This window comes from Vanacampus margaritifer, chromosome 4 (genome assembly GCF_051991255.1).
Source record: "Vanacampus margaritifer isolate UIUO_Vmar chromosome 4, RoL_Vmar_1.0, whole genome shotgun sequence".
In the NCBI taxonomy this organism is placed as follows: Eukaryota; Metazoa; Chordata; class Actinopteri; order Syngnathiformes; family Syngnathidae; genus Vanacampus; species Vanacampus margaritifer.
Window position 1 is genome coordinate 28,445,738 of NC_135435.1, and position 13,828 is coordinate 28,459,565.

Genomic DNA, 13,828 nt, shown 5'->3' on the forward strand with positions numbered 1-13,828 from the left:
GTTCCATTCTTTCATAAGGAAAAAAAAGAAGTATGTTTCTACCTTATTCCGTTCTTTAGTAATCACCATTTGAAAATAGGTAAAGGGTGAAGGGGATTGCTTCAGTGAAAATTGCTGGGAGTGAAGGAGTTAAGAACCACTGGTCGAAACAATGTGAAAAAACAAATTCGTATTAAGCCCCCTTTATAATACCTGTTAGATATTATTAACATTTAAATTCTTTATTTTCATATATTAACCATTGTTATACATTATTAACATTTTAATTCTTTATACTAACCATGTCGAAATGTTTTGTAGATGTGAGGTAGTGTTGAACTCTAACTAAGCTGGAACATATTGTTTGGTCTAAAAAATTCCTTCTCGGTGTTCTGTGCGAAAACACACATTTGGTCCTTGAGAACAGAATCTGTCTCGAACACACACACACCCCTGACCCTGACTCTGTTTTCGCCATCGCTCACGGAAAAAAGTACCCAGAGAGTATGTTTTGTCTACAAATGAAAGAGAGGCGGTCTGTTTAACTATAAGAAGCCATTTTACACGCGGAAGAGACACATTCGGCACTCTGAAATTCCACCTGTTACGTGATGTTTGGAGTCTGTCACGATGTCCAGAGATCTCTGTTTTTTTTTATTAGATCATTTTTGCAAAGGTGTTTTTCCTTACATTAAATCTGTCTTCAAATTTTGGAACACGCAAAGAGGACAAATAATTTTATTCCTCTTCATACCCCAACTCGATTTGGAATATTTATTTATTTTTATTTTATTTATTCCCCGTGGCCAAAAAAGAAAGAAAAGTATTCACAGGATTTTACAGTATTTCGTAAGGCTGGCATGTAACCCAGTTGAGCACTACAATCCGCTTCAGGTGTGACGATGAGGCTCCGAGATTGAAGCCCCGATGTCTTCAGTGCAGTTTGAAAGTTATGCAACGCAAGCGGACAAATCAATCTCGCTTGTGAGCGGTTGTCATCTCCAAAGTGACGATCATCTCCGTTTTGAGAGACGTGAAAGCGCTCTGCCTGCCGCGTAATTACAGCAAATTTCCTGATTAGCTCTCAGCATCTCTGCTGCGTTCATTAAAAGCCATAATTGTATTGGGGTGACATGCTCTTTTTTTTTTTTTTTCTACTTTGTTCTCGTCTGCTGCCAGACTCTTAAAAAAAAAACGGACCGCTCACTAGATGTTTACTATATTTCACCAACCCAAAAAATAGCTTTAAATAGAAATCCCCCCTCTCTTTACTGCATCGATTTAGTTCTTTGTCTCTGCAAGCTGGACTCCAAGTTGTCAGCTGTGTCAGGATTAAAAGCTATTAGTTCTGCATCATTGCCACTACAAGTGTGCTCCCGAGATTGATAGAGTACCTCTGTTCCTCCAATGGGGGTGAAATGGGAGCAAAATCATCCTGGGGGATGTTTTCGGTGGACCAAAGGCAGACCGGCCGTGGACCGTCCCCTCCTCTGTGTTCTTTACATGCGTGTCCTATGTAGCGCTCATTTAAATGGCTGCTTTTTCTGTGACGGGCTTTCAAGTCTCACCTTGAGTTTGTCAAAAGTGCAACATTAGTCTAGAACAACACTTTCAATGAGATGGCATGCTGGTATTTTCCTGTAGCAATCCATCTATTTCTGCAATACAGTCAATTTGCTAATTTCATGTTCCCAGATGGTTTGGATGGTGGATTTTAAAATAGTCAGCGATATTTCCTGCATGGTGTTGGTGGCTGCTTCATAATGTGTTTCTTTTGTGCCATGACAAGCCTCTGTGATGAGGTTAAAGGGAGCACATGGAACATGTTGTTGACTCAGCCCAAATGAGAAGCCAAGTTCGTTTTAAAAGGAAAGAGATTTATATAAATAAATAAATAAAAAACTGCTAGTGCAGCTTTTACAGTAACACAAAAACACTGAACTCTGTAAAATTATGTCAATGTTGAGCCTTAAACATTCCTCTATCTACAGCAGTGGTTTTCAATCTGGGTTCGGTCGAGCCCCCCCATTCATACTAACTGTTGAGCAAAAAAAAAAATGAATGTGGTCGGACGTATAATATGAAATCACATGTAACGGGAATGTATGGTGTTCCTCAGGGTTCAATTCTGGGGCCTCTGCGGTTTTCAGAATGTGGTCGGACGGGTATGTGCGATTTGAATTTGCGTGTAACGGAACGTATGGTGTTCCACAGGGTTCAATTCTGGGGCCTCTGCGGTTTTCATAATGTGGTCGGACGGGTATGTGCGATTTGAATTTACGTGTAACGGAACGGATGGTGTTCCACGGGGTTCAATTCTGGGGCCTCTGCGGTTTTCATAATGTGGTCGGACGGGTATGTGCGATTTGAATTTACGTGTAACGGAACGTATGGCGTTCCACGGGGTTCAATTCTGGGGCCTCTGCGGTTTTCATAATGTGGTCGGACGGGTATGTGCGATTTGAATTTACGTGTAACGGAACGTATGGCGTTCCACGGGGTTCAATTCTGGGGCCTCTGCGGTTTTCATAATGTGGTCGGACGGGTATGTGCGATTTGAATTTACGTGTAACGGAACGTATGGCGTTCCACGGGGTTCAATTCTGGGGCCTCTGCGGTTTTCATAATGTGGTCGGACAGGTATGTGCGATTTGAATTTACGTGTAACGGGACGTATGGCATTCCACAGGGTTCAATTCTGGGGCCTCTGCGGTTTTCATAATGGGGTCGGACGGGTATGTGCGATTTGAATTTACGTGTAACGGAACGTATGGTGTTCCACAGGGTTCAATTCTGGGGCCTCTGCGGTTTTCATAATGTGGTCGGACGGGTATGTGCGATTTGAATTTACGTGTAACGGAACGTATGGCGTTCCACAGAGTTCAATTCTGGGGCCTCTGCGGTTTTCATTCCATCTGCTGCCCCTGGGTCCCAGTTTAAGAAAACGGGTGGTTGTTTTAGAGGGCTCTATAAACTGGTACCTCCAACAAGGTTAAGAACCACTGACCTTCACTATAGTCAACGACCCTTTACGCCACTCATTAACTCATTCACCTCCAGCCATTTTCACTGAAGAAGAAAAATTTGAGAAAAAATATTTCTATCCGTTTCCGTTTTGCAGCAATAAGCATTAGAACATAGCTAAATTTCATCATTATACGCAAATCTGTTGGGAAAAAGAGCTTTTTTGCAACATGGCCTTAGTTGATCTCTTAAACTCTTCTGCCACCTGCTGGCCGTTTTTGTAATAACTACCATTGCTTTGCTACATCAAAGCCTTCTGTATGCTCTAACATTAAAAAAAACAATGTATAAATAAGTTTTTGGGACAATGGTAATATTTAAAACAGAATGTTTTTTATACATTTTGGGGAGCAAATGAGTTAAAGCCTTCATTAAAAATAATAATATTAATAATTGTCCTTAGCAGTCAAGTCACTCATATCAATGATGTAGCCAGACCAATCCAAGTGTTTATTGCGCACATTCTAACCCGCCTCTCATATTTCATTGCAGGCACTCGTCGGCTATTTTGACGTTTTCTTTGACAAAGGCTGCTGCAACAAGGTAAGCGGCGCTGAAAACAGGAAAGCCATTTAACAGAAAGTCAATTACGTTCACGCGTTAGCTTATTTCTCCTCCTCGAGGCGTTTGTCGCTAATCGACACGCAACCTAGTCCGGTGGTGACATGAGCGCTCATCCAGCACCGGAAAACAAATGCCAAGCTCATCTCACCTCCCAATTGCTCACTGTGTTATGCGTGAAACTCAGGGCCTGGTCCCAACGTTGTTGATACCATAACATGACTAAGGTTACGCAATGCAAGCTGGGATGCTGGTTAAGGTTGGATTTGGACCTGTATTGAATGATATAAAGCTTGATTCTCAACAAAACTGTTTTTTGGCCAGGTCATGTTCTCCACGGGACCTCAGGTCACAAAGACCCACTGGAAACAAACCGTCTTCCAACTGGAGAGACCTTTCGCAGTCCAGGCCGGTTAGTACGAAACGTTGTCCTCCATTGTTTGCAGGTTGCGTCGGACCGTGTGTGTGTGTTTTATACTGTATTCGGTGCCTTAATGGTGCTCGGGACATCAGGATGACGGGTAATGTGTCTCTGGCGCGGGTGATCTCCTCAGACCGCTTGACACCGGTTATCTGTCACGGCGAGAGACGGCAGGAGATCCAAACGGATCACGTTCGGCTGTCACAGACGGCTTGTGAAAGTCAGCCGATAAGCGCTCGCACATCTTCATTCGTGGCATGTTGAGAGAAAATTAAAAATGGGATGTGCAGATATAAGAAGTAAAAAATTTTTTTATTATTATTATTATTATTATTTTTCTTTTTTCTTCTTTATATATATTTTTTTAATTAATTTTATACAAACATTGTATAGGGCTGAGTCTGGAACTAAATTTTGTGTCAATTTATATATAAATATGCGTTGGTTGGTATGATGAAAGTCTTCAGTTTAGTTTGGCTACAAAGAGCAAACAATATGATTATTGATCATACCAAGATTGTTTGGCCTTACTTAGTTCACAATTTTGCACCCTCCATCCGTTTTCTGTACTGTGTAACTGGGATTGCCTGCAAGCCCCACCACAAACAAATGCTAAGGCTTCGAAAGGATGTGGAAGAAAAACATTCTAAATCCTTTTAATTCCAATCAATTTACGTCATTTACATATCATTAAACGCACAGACGGTTTTGAATTGGATTCTGTTTTTCTAAATGCCAAGTTTGGATAACTTATATATTACTGCAGTTATTGAACCGCAGCTGTTAAATAATTGTAAATATATATATTTTTTAAATTAGCTAAAGGTGCAATAAGTTAGGTCTTTTCTAAATGTATGAAAATACTTTTAAATTTCTGTGAACTGAAAATTTAAGAAAACAGCAAGATACAGGAAATGTTCTTGTAAAATTGTACTTTCACATGAATTTATTTAGTTATTGTTAATGTATTAAAAGGATTGATTTATATTTTTATAAATCGATATTTGGGCTTTAAAAAATCTTTTCGATTAGTCAAAAAATTTTCCCCACTAGGGATAAACTCATTCACTCCGCAACCCCTTCGCTTCTGGTTGTTTTACTCGATTTTAGCTGATTTCGCAAGGCCCACTGAATATTATGTTCTATAAAAACATGGCACCTACCAAAAGAAAGATTAGAGTCTCTTCTTTCATCAGGAAAAAAAAAGTATATTTCTATCTGTTTCCGTTTTGCAGCAATTAACATAGCTAAGTTTCATCATTATTCACAAATCTGTTTAAAGCTGTGGGGAAATCAGCTTGTTTGCAACATGGCCCTGGTTGATCTCTTATACTCTGCTGCCACCTGCTGGCCGTTTTTCTAATAACTACCATTGCTTCAAGCATTCTTCTCAGTTCTGAGGATGCATCAAAGCCTTCTGTATGCTCTAACATTAAAAATAAATTAAAAAACGTATAAATACGTCTTTGGGAGCAAATGAGTTAAAATCTCCATCTCATGCCAACGTGGCCTACATCATGATAGACTGCACATTTACGAGACCAAAAGGCAAAAATCTTCCCAACACTCTGCTTACCTGTTTTCAACTGCTGAAGATGATATTTTGAGCCTGGCCCGGTATTTGTCTGCATGTACCGTATGTTCTTTTCTCCTCTTTACAAGCTCCTGTGCTCCTCCCCGCACTGTATCATAATGGGAATCACGGATGCGTCTGCTGATGCGGGGATGAATGGAGCGTGGGGCGCACTGTCCGCTTACTGACTGGATATCTGATGAAGCCGACTGTAATAAATGACCGGCGGGGGTTCGGGGGGTTCGGGGGGGGGGGACAACATACACTAGATGTCCGTTGGCCCTTGGCTGCGCTCTGGCAGCAAGCGGCGCGATAAAAACTTGAAAACCTCTGTAGCGGCTCAAGCGCTATTGGCCAGTTGTGCGCTGTCATTGGTCGGGTGTAACGCAGCTGAATGTGAGAGCGGCGGACGAGCATATGATGGCGGCATGCCGCAGTGGGAATGTGCAGAGCAGAACTGATTCGATTTGGTCAAACGATGATCTATGAATGCGGTTGTGCTCGACGGTCTGCGGAAGCATCGGGATTGAAAAGTTTACGACCTGATCGGATGTTCACGCTAACATAAAGACGTGGCACGTTTTTAACGGTTTACTGTGACTCCATTGAACGTTAGCATGCTTACTTAGCGCTGAGCGTTTGTTGTCTCTTCGATCTACTTGGTGTAGGAACCCTTGGCACGTATGAGACCGTAACTTGTGCTTGTCATCTTGTTGGCGTTAATGTTGAGACTGGCTCGCTGAAATATGACTTTGGCTTCACATGGCGGTGTCTGAAATTGTATTTGCAGATGTTGCAATTATTGGCAACAGCTTTACCGAGCCTGTGTAGTAATATGCTGTATGAATCCCTTTTTTGGTTTTACTGCTGCACTGCCTGAAGGATGTGAAGTCGTGACGTGCTCCTTTAGTGCCTTTTTTTTTCTGCTCCTTGCTACATTTTGTGGGAGGATTTCTCTGAGGTGGTGATTAGGGCTGGGATTAAAAAACGTCGATTCATCGATAGCGAATCGATTTTCCTTTTCAGAGCCCGATACAAATTTTTAAAACCATAAATCGATTATTTTAATATATATTTCCCCATAAATTCATGAGAAAATATCATTTTAAAGGCCTAAATGAATGTGTGTTTTTTTGTATCTATACTTCAGAATATTTACAATTTATATTTAGAAGTGATTGAATTGCAATTCTGAAAATAGTATTTTCATCTTATCCTTGCTGATGTCAATGTTTGTGTAACACTTCAGTAATTATAGCACTAATCATTGGAGCAATTACTGCCTCTGCATAATTTAATTTGGAATTTAATGTTTGTGGAGTTTTAAATCATGTCCTTGATATTTAAGAAGAATTAATGTGCCATGAATAGCTCTATATATAAGTATCATCATGTATATATAAATATCATGTTGGAAGATAAGTATGGCTTTTCTATAGCATCTTGGTACCAGTAAACGTCTATAAAATATTATTATTATTATTATTATTATTATTTAATGAATCTGTGTATTTTGTGAGATAATTGTAGATAATTTTATATGGGGGTCGGGGGAGTCTTATTCATAGGATTTTACAGTAATGTTTAAAATTAATAAAATACAGTACTGTAAAATTTATTTTAAAAAAAAAATCAAATGTATGGAGAAGTTTTCAACCTGAAAAGCGAAAAAAACAAAACAAGCATTTACACTGGTCTATTTTCACGTCTGTTGGCAGCTTATTCCATTTGCGCGCAGCATAACAGCAAAATGCCACTTCACCATCTTTGCTTTGAACTCTGAGCTCACCTAATTGGCCCAAGTCTGCAGCCCTCAAGAGCCCTTGTGGGTTTATATTCAGTTATCGTTTCCTTATAACCACTCGGTAGCAGAATTTCCAAGTCCGAGAGCCGATGCTCCGATGTCATTGCTCTGGTCAGAACCCGAGCTGCTGCAGCTGTTTGATGCTCTTTCGAGGGATTCCAGTCAGAAGACAATTACAATTCAGCTGTGTATATGCTAGTCATGGTGGTTTTAGCTAACGGTGCTTAAACTTTTGACTGCCAAAAACGTTAAATAACGTTTAGTAAAATCCTATGGAGGAGTGCCAAAGACGTTAAAAGACGTTTGTTTCAAAACAGAGGTGAAACTAACCATTTTCTATTGTGGATTACTGAAAAACGGAATAAGGTAGAAACAAACTTTTTTTTCTGATGAAAGATGAGAGTCCAATCTTTCATTTGGTAGTATGTGTGTTTCCATAGTCCAAACACATAATTTTCTATGGGCCTTGAAAGATCAGTCAAAATGCTTAAAATCGGCTGGCACCCACGGCATCCCTTTTCTGAAAACGTCTGGCAGTCAAAGAGTTAAAAAAAAAAAGCTGCACTGCACCATGCAACGTGTCCCCCCCCTTTTGTGTCGCTAAGTAAGTTCAACGTTGGGCCGTCGCTTAGCGCCCCGCGTTATCAATGTGCAGGCGGAGCCAAGAAATGTCTGTTGTGTGAATGCATCTGGAAGAAGGAGAATTAGCCAGGTAGTCGGTGAGCGAGCGAGCGAGCGAGGGAGAGAGCAGCAGGTTATTGATGTGTTCTCTCCACCTCGCCACCCAGACGGTCCTCAACCTCCTCCCAGGGGCCGTAAACCAGAAATTGAGTTTTTAACAGCATTCTCTGTTCACTTGATCGGGTCTACGGTGTACTTTATAACACACACTGCTGCTTTTTTACACTCAAATACAACAGAGTTCTTGCATAGTGCTAGACTGCAGTGGTCATCAACCCTGGTCCTCAGGGACCGCTATCCAGCCTGTTTTCCATGTCTCCCACAGCCAACACAGGTGGAGATCGTTATCAGCCTTCTCCAGAGATTGCTGATTAGCTGATGATATGAATCACCTGTGTTGGCTGTGGGAGGCATGGAAAACAGGCTGGATACCGGTCCCTGAGGGCCAGGGTTGGGGACCTCTGCTATACTGAACACAGGGATGTGATTTTTCCGCTAATTCGCGGAATTCCACTTTTTTTTACCCCCCCCCCCCCCCAAAAAAAAAAAATTCAGATTTTTTTATTTTTTATTTATTTATTTTTATTTTTTTTTAGTAGTTCATTGTGTATGCACATGACTCCGACAGATAACATCTTCTGCTATAACAAAGACATGTGTGGTATGCTCTAATATGAGTTACTTTACATTTGGTCATGATACAATTATTTGTTCATGAAATTTGAACTCTTCAACATTATTTATGTGTTAATTTAGTAATCACATTAGTTAGATATGATGATATTCTCAGTGATAGTTTTTAAAAGCAAAGGCAGTCCAATGTTTTTGAATGTGACTGATTTTGAGTTGACTAAAACTGCCATTTTATATGGGATAGTTCAATATACATTGAAAATTTATGCTGTTGTTTTGTCTATTTCTTTGTCATGTGAGTGCATTGAAAGTACTTAAAAACACGGAAAACCCATGAGCTCTGGACCTAGCTGGGTGCCAGCGGCCCCCAGACCCCCGGCTAAATTTTCAGATAATTTCACTTTGGTCAAATCACATCCCTGTGAACAATCCATTGGCGATAAAAAAAAGAAGAAAAAAAAAAGAAGAGAAGTCACAAAAGTCACCTTGAAGTTGATCAAACACAAAAACACAATGTTGACCTGCGATGTGTTTTGGCCGAGATGGCCTTCAGCTTCGTCGTGAGAGACCCGGCGTTAACATTCCCGCGGTTTGCGCCGACTGTCTGGTGATTTATCACGGCGGAAAGCGAATCCGTTTTGATGCCTTGCTACGAGTGCAACAGTAATTAACTCTCAGGCTGTTTGGGAGAGCGCACGCACGCACGCACGCGCGCACGCAGCGGGCCGGAACAAAACATCCGTGCGAATCCTCCTGGCTGGCGGCGTAATAAATTAAACAGCAAATCATTTGTCATGCTCCGGTGTGTTTGTGTGGCTCGGCTATTGAAGAGGAGGGTCGTCCTTTTCATGCTTTTACCTACTAAGCAGGAAAAGACGGCGGTTTTTGTCCCGGATGTTTGTGTGAGGGCGGAAACTTGAACCCCGTTCCTGTCCTTGTCAGCTTACACACTATTCAGCTGCTCTTTGAAGAAGACCACTTTCACGTCCTCCAAGCGTTTCTTATTTGAACTGACGCTCCTTTAGTCGGAGTCAAACAAGTGGAATACTAGTTTTTACTTTTTTTAGTTCTCATTTACAGGGATGTGATTTTTCCGCTAATTCGCGGAATTCCGCTTTTTTTTTATCTCCCCCCCCAAAAAAAATTTCGATTTTTTTTATTTTTATTTATTATTATTTTATTTTTATTTTTTTTTTTAGTAGTAGTAGTTCATTGTGTATGCACATGACTCCGACAGATAACATCTTCTGCTATAACAAAGACATTTGTGGTATGCTCTAATATGAGTTACTTTTCTTTTGGTCATGATACAATTATTTGTTCATGAAATTTGAACTCTTCAACATTATTTATGTGTTAACTTAGTAATCACATTAGTTAGATATGATGATATTCTCAGTGATAGTTTTTAAAAGCAAAGGCAGTCCAATGTTTTTGAATGTGACTGATTTTGAGTTGACTAAAACTGCCATTTTATATGGGATAGTTCAATATACATTGAAAATTTATGCTGTTGTTTTGTCTATTTCTTTATCATGTGAGTGCATTGAAAGTACTTAAAAACACGGAAAACCCATGAGCTCCGGGGGGCTTTGCCCCCCTTGTCCCCCCTAGCTGGGTGCCAGCGGCCCCCAGACCCCCGGCTAAATTTTCAGATAATTTCACTTTGGTCAAATCACATCCCTGCATTTAGTACGATTCAGAATCTATTTTAAATGTCCCGAAATCGATTTTACTTCAATTATTTGATACGGTCTTGCCCTTGTTTGTGTGTGCCTTTTTTGGGAGTGCTGTTCATGTTGTACCTGATTTGGCCACTTAGGGGCAGTGTGGTTCTGCGCGTTCTGATACACTGTTAAGTTGTAGCCACATTAGAGAGTGGAAAGAGGAAAAAGTCACGATCAAGTCATGCCAATAAAAGTTCTTGTTTTTTTTTTTTGCAGCGTAGGGAACGCATATGCCGGTGAGTAACGTTAAGATGCTCCTCTGTGTACATTCCTGAAGCTTTTTATGTGAATAGGCGTTCTTTTGACTGATAAAAGTATTTGGCTGACGTCAGCGTTCACTTTCGAGTTGTGCTGTCAAGCGGTTAAAATATTTTAACGAATTAATCGCACAATTTTCCAGAATGAATCGCGATTAATCACATCTTTCTACATTTTCTTGATAGCTTGTAGCACATATGCTAGAGTAAAATCATGGAATTCATTTAAAATCATCTAATAGGAAGTATATTTTCATCAAAGACTATTCTGGTAGCTTTCTTTGCTTACTGAATAGAGTTCTTCCTCTGTAATATACACCTGTTAAAAAAAAAAAGCGATCAAAACGAACTCAGCTTTACAGGCATTTTTATTTTCATAGAAACAATTCTCAGAACTTCTCACTTAAATGCTTAGTAAAAGTGAAAGTAAAACTACCTCTAGCCCTTTTGTCCATCTTTGCGCCAGTGACTCGAAATTTGGCTGCACACAAGAACATAAAATTGAGTTAACTGAATTAATTTTTTTGTATAACGCTTTAAAGAATTTGAAATAATCTCCAGAGTTGACACATTCATTTGGACAGCCGCACTTTCGATAAAAAAAAAAATAGGAGAACAAGAATAATTTTGTCCTTGTTTTATTAGTTGCAAAATCTGACAACTTACCCCATATAGTGAACACTGACGTCACATGGTCACACTCTCTCTTTGATTGCTTACAATTCTAAACTAATGCAAAATAGGAAATTGACATGAATACAAAATATTTAACGAAGACTTTGGTGTTTAACTTATTTGCTCCCAAAGACGTATTTATACGTTTTTATGTTTTGTTTTGTTTTATGCTAGAGCAGAGGTGGGCATCGAGGGCCGGAGTCCTGCAGGTTTTGCATGTTGCCCTTCTCCAACACAGCTGATATATGATCAGCTCATCAGCAAGCTCTGCATAAACCTGATAACGAACCTGTTGATTGGAATCAGCTTGTGTTGGAAGTGAGAAACCTCCAAAACCTGCAGGACTCCGGCCCTCGAGGACCCGAGATTGCCCACCTCTGTGCTCGAGCATACAGAAGGCTTTGATCAAGCCTCTGAACTGATGAGAATGGTTGGAGCAATGGTAGTTATGACATAAACGGCCAGCAGGTGGCAGCGGAGTCTAAGAGATCAACCAGGGCCATGTTGTAAAAAAGCTCTTTTACCCACAGATTTGTTAATAATGATAAAACTTAGCATTATTAGAATGCTAATTTCTGCAAAGTAGGTAGGTTCCATGTTTTTATAGCAATACAACACAATATTCTGTGGGCCTTGCAAAATCAGTCAAAATCTAGTAAGACCGGGAACGAAGGGGGTTGCTTCAGTGAAAATGGCTGCAAGTGAATAGGCTAATCTTTTACACATTTTGTTTACATGTGATGATGATTCCAATAAATATATAAAGATGTAAAAAGTATAACATCTCACCTACCTCCCAAATCCGTAAGAGCCATCTACAGTACTGGCAATGTTTACCCCCTCCCCCAGCCCCCCGCCACTTTTTTTTTTTTTCTTTCTCCCCGCAATGTAAACTCCCCCAGCTGCTCAAACTCTCTGCAGTGGAGTGACAGACCCAGAGTGCGGCGCCAGCAGCAAGCAAGGACTGTGCAACAGAAGCAATTGGTATGGCAAACGGCTGAGACGTGACAGAAATGATGGCGAACGCGGCACAAAGCTCCGCGCTCAGCATTTTTCTCCCCGCGTCCTCTTGTAACCTCCAGCCAGGAAACGCGCGCAGCGTAGCGAGCGCAGGCTCTGCGTCTCCATGCGCAAATATAGGCACAAGGCACCGGTGCTTATTAACATAATACCAAAGCACATTCGCTTGACGCGCACGTCATCGTTCCTGTGAGCAGCCGTGCATTCGGGCTCGCACTGCAGAGGTCTGAGCTCAGCACCGCTGCGGGGCTCGTCCCGTTTCTTAGCATCAGCGATAGTTTGTGTTTTATGTGGAGCCAAACTGGCTCATTTCATTTTTGCCTCTTGAGACAAAACGCAAAAACGGAATCATCTACTATGTTTTTGGTGCTTTGTAGGGGAGGAGCTTCGAGGCAAGATCACGTTGCGCAAAAACAAAAAGGACCCTCGCTCGCTGTTGGTCACCTTTGAACTCCGAGACAGGAAGATCACCTACAACGTGCAGTGATGTCATGTAACTCATTATTAAAAGGAAAGTTAAACTTAAACATTTCTTGACATTAATATGTTATATGTGACCTCACTAGTCTAAACATGACATTCTGATTCATATTACATTTGTCAAATATGATTTAGAAGCAAAATCCAGCCGTTTTTGTCCATTTCAGGGGGGAGGCCATTTTGCCACTTGCTGTGGACTGAAGATGACATCACAATTGCTCAGGGCTCTGGCTACGACCAATCACAGCTCCCTTGTTTTATAAAGCTGAGCTGTGATTGGTTGATGACCTGAGCAACGTTGACTTCCTCTTCAGTCGACAATAAGTAGCAAAATGGCCGCCGCCCCCATCCCGCATATATTTCTCAAAATGGACGACGAGTGCATTCAATCACTGAGGCAGCTCACTTGTTTTATGAAGCTGAGCTGTGATTGGTTGTTACCTGAGCAACGTTGACGTCATCTTCAGTCGACAGCACGTGGCAAAATGGCCGCCCTCTGAGATGGACAAAAACGGCTTTTTTTTTGCTGCATAACTTATATAAATCAGAATGTCATGTTTAGACTTGTGAGGTCACATGTAGCATATCGTCAAGAAATGTTTGCGAATTTTTTGTGTGGAATGAGTTATGAAGTAAAATGTATTTTATTTGTTTACAATATGTTCTATGCAACAGTATAAATGTGGTATTCTGATTGTATGTATGCTGGTATTGGCCACATCCTTCTGATATTGATTTTTTTTTTTTTTTTAGGATTTTGCTGCTTAACTCATATTCCACTAACACAATATTAACCAGAATAGCGCATTTAGACTAGTGGGTCTGCATAGAACATATTATTGTCAATACTTTTTTTTTAGGGTTACCTCTTTAAAACAACAAATAGCGTGTTGTTATTAGTATGGAAACTGAACATTGATTTTTTTGTATTGCTTTTATTTGTAATAAAGAGCACAATGTATCTATCTAAATATTCTCTTTGCCAAAAAAAAA

General features: G+C 40.5%; 1 protein-coding gene across 1 annotated transcript in view; it reads left to right on the forward strand.

Annotated features, from left to right (window-relative positions):
* Positions 1 to 13,800, forward strand: part of prmt3 (protein arginine methyltransferase 3) — a 52,347-nt gene extending 38,547 nt beyond the window's left edge. The window contains exons 14-16 of the mRNA XM_077562997.1: positions 3,496 to 3,546; positions 3,889 to 3,976; positions 12,733 to 13,800. Coding sequence (XP_077419123.1) covers positions 3,496 to 3,546; positions 3,889 to 3,976; positions 12,733 to 12,842 — 249 coding nt within the window. The 3' untranslated portion in view covers positions 12,843 to 13,800. The remainder of the gene's footprint in view (positions 1 to 3,495; positions 3,547 to 3,888; positions 3,977 to 12,732) is intronic.
* The last annotated feature ends 28 nt before the right edge of the window (positions 13,801 to 13,828 follow it).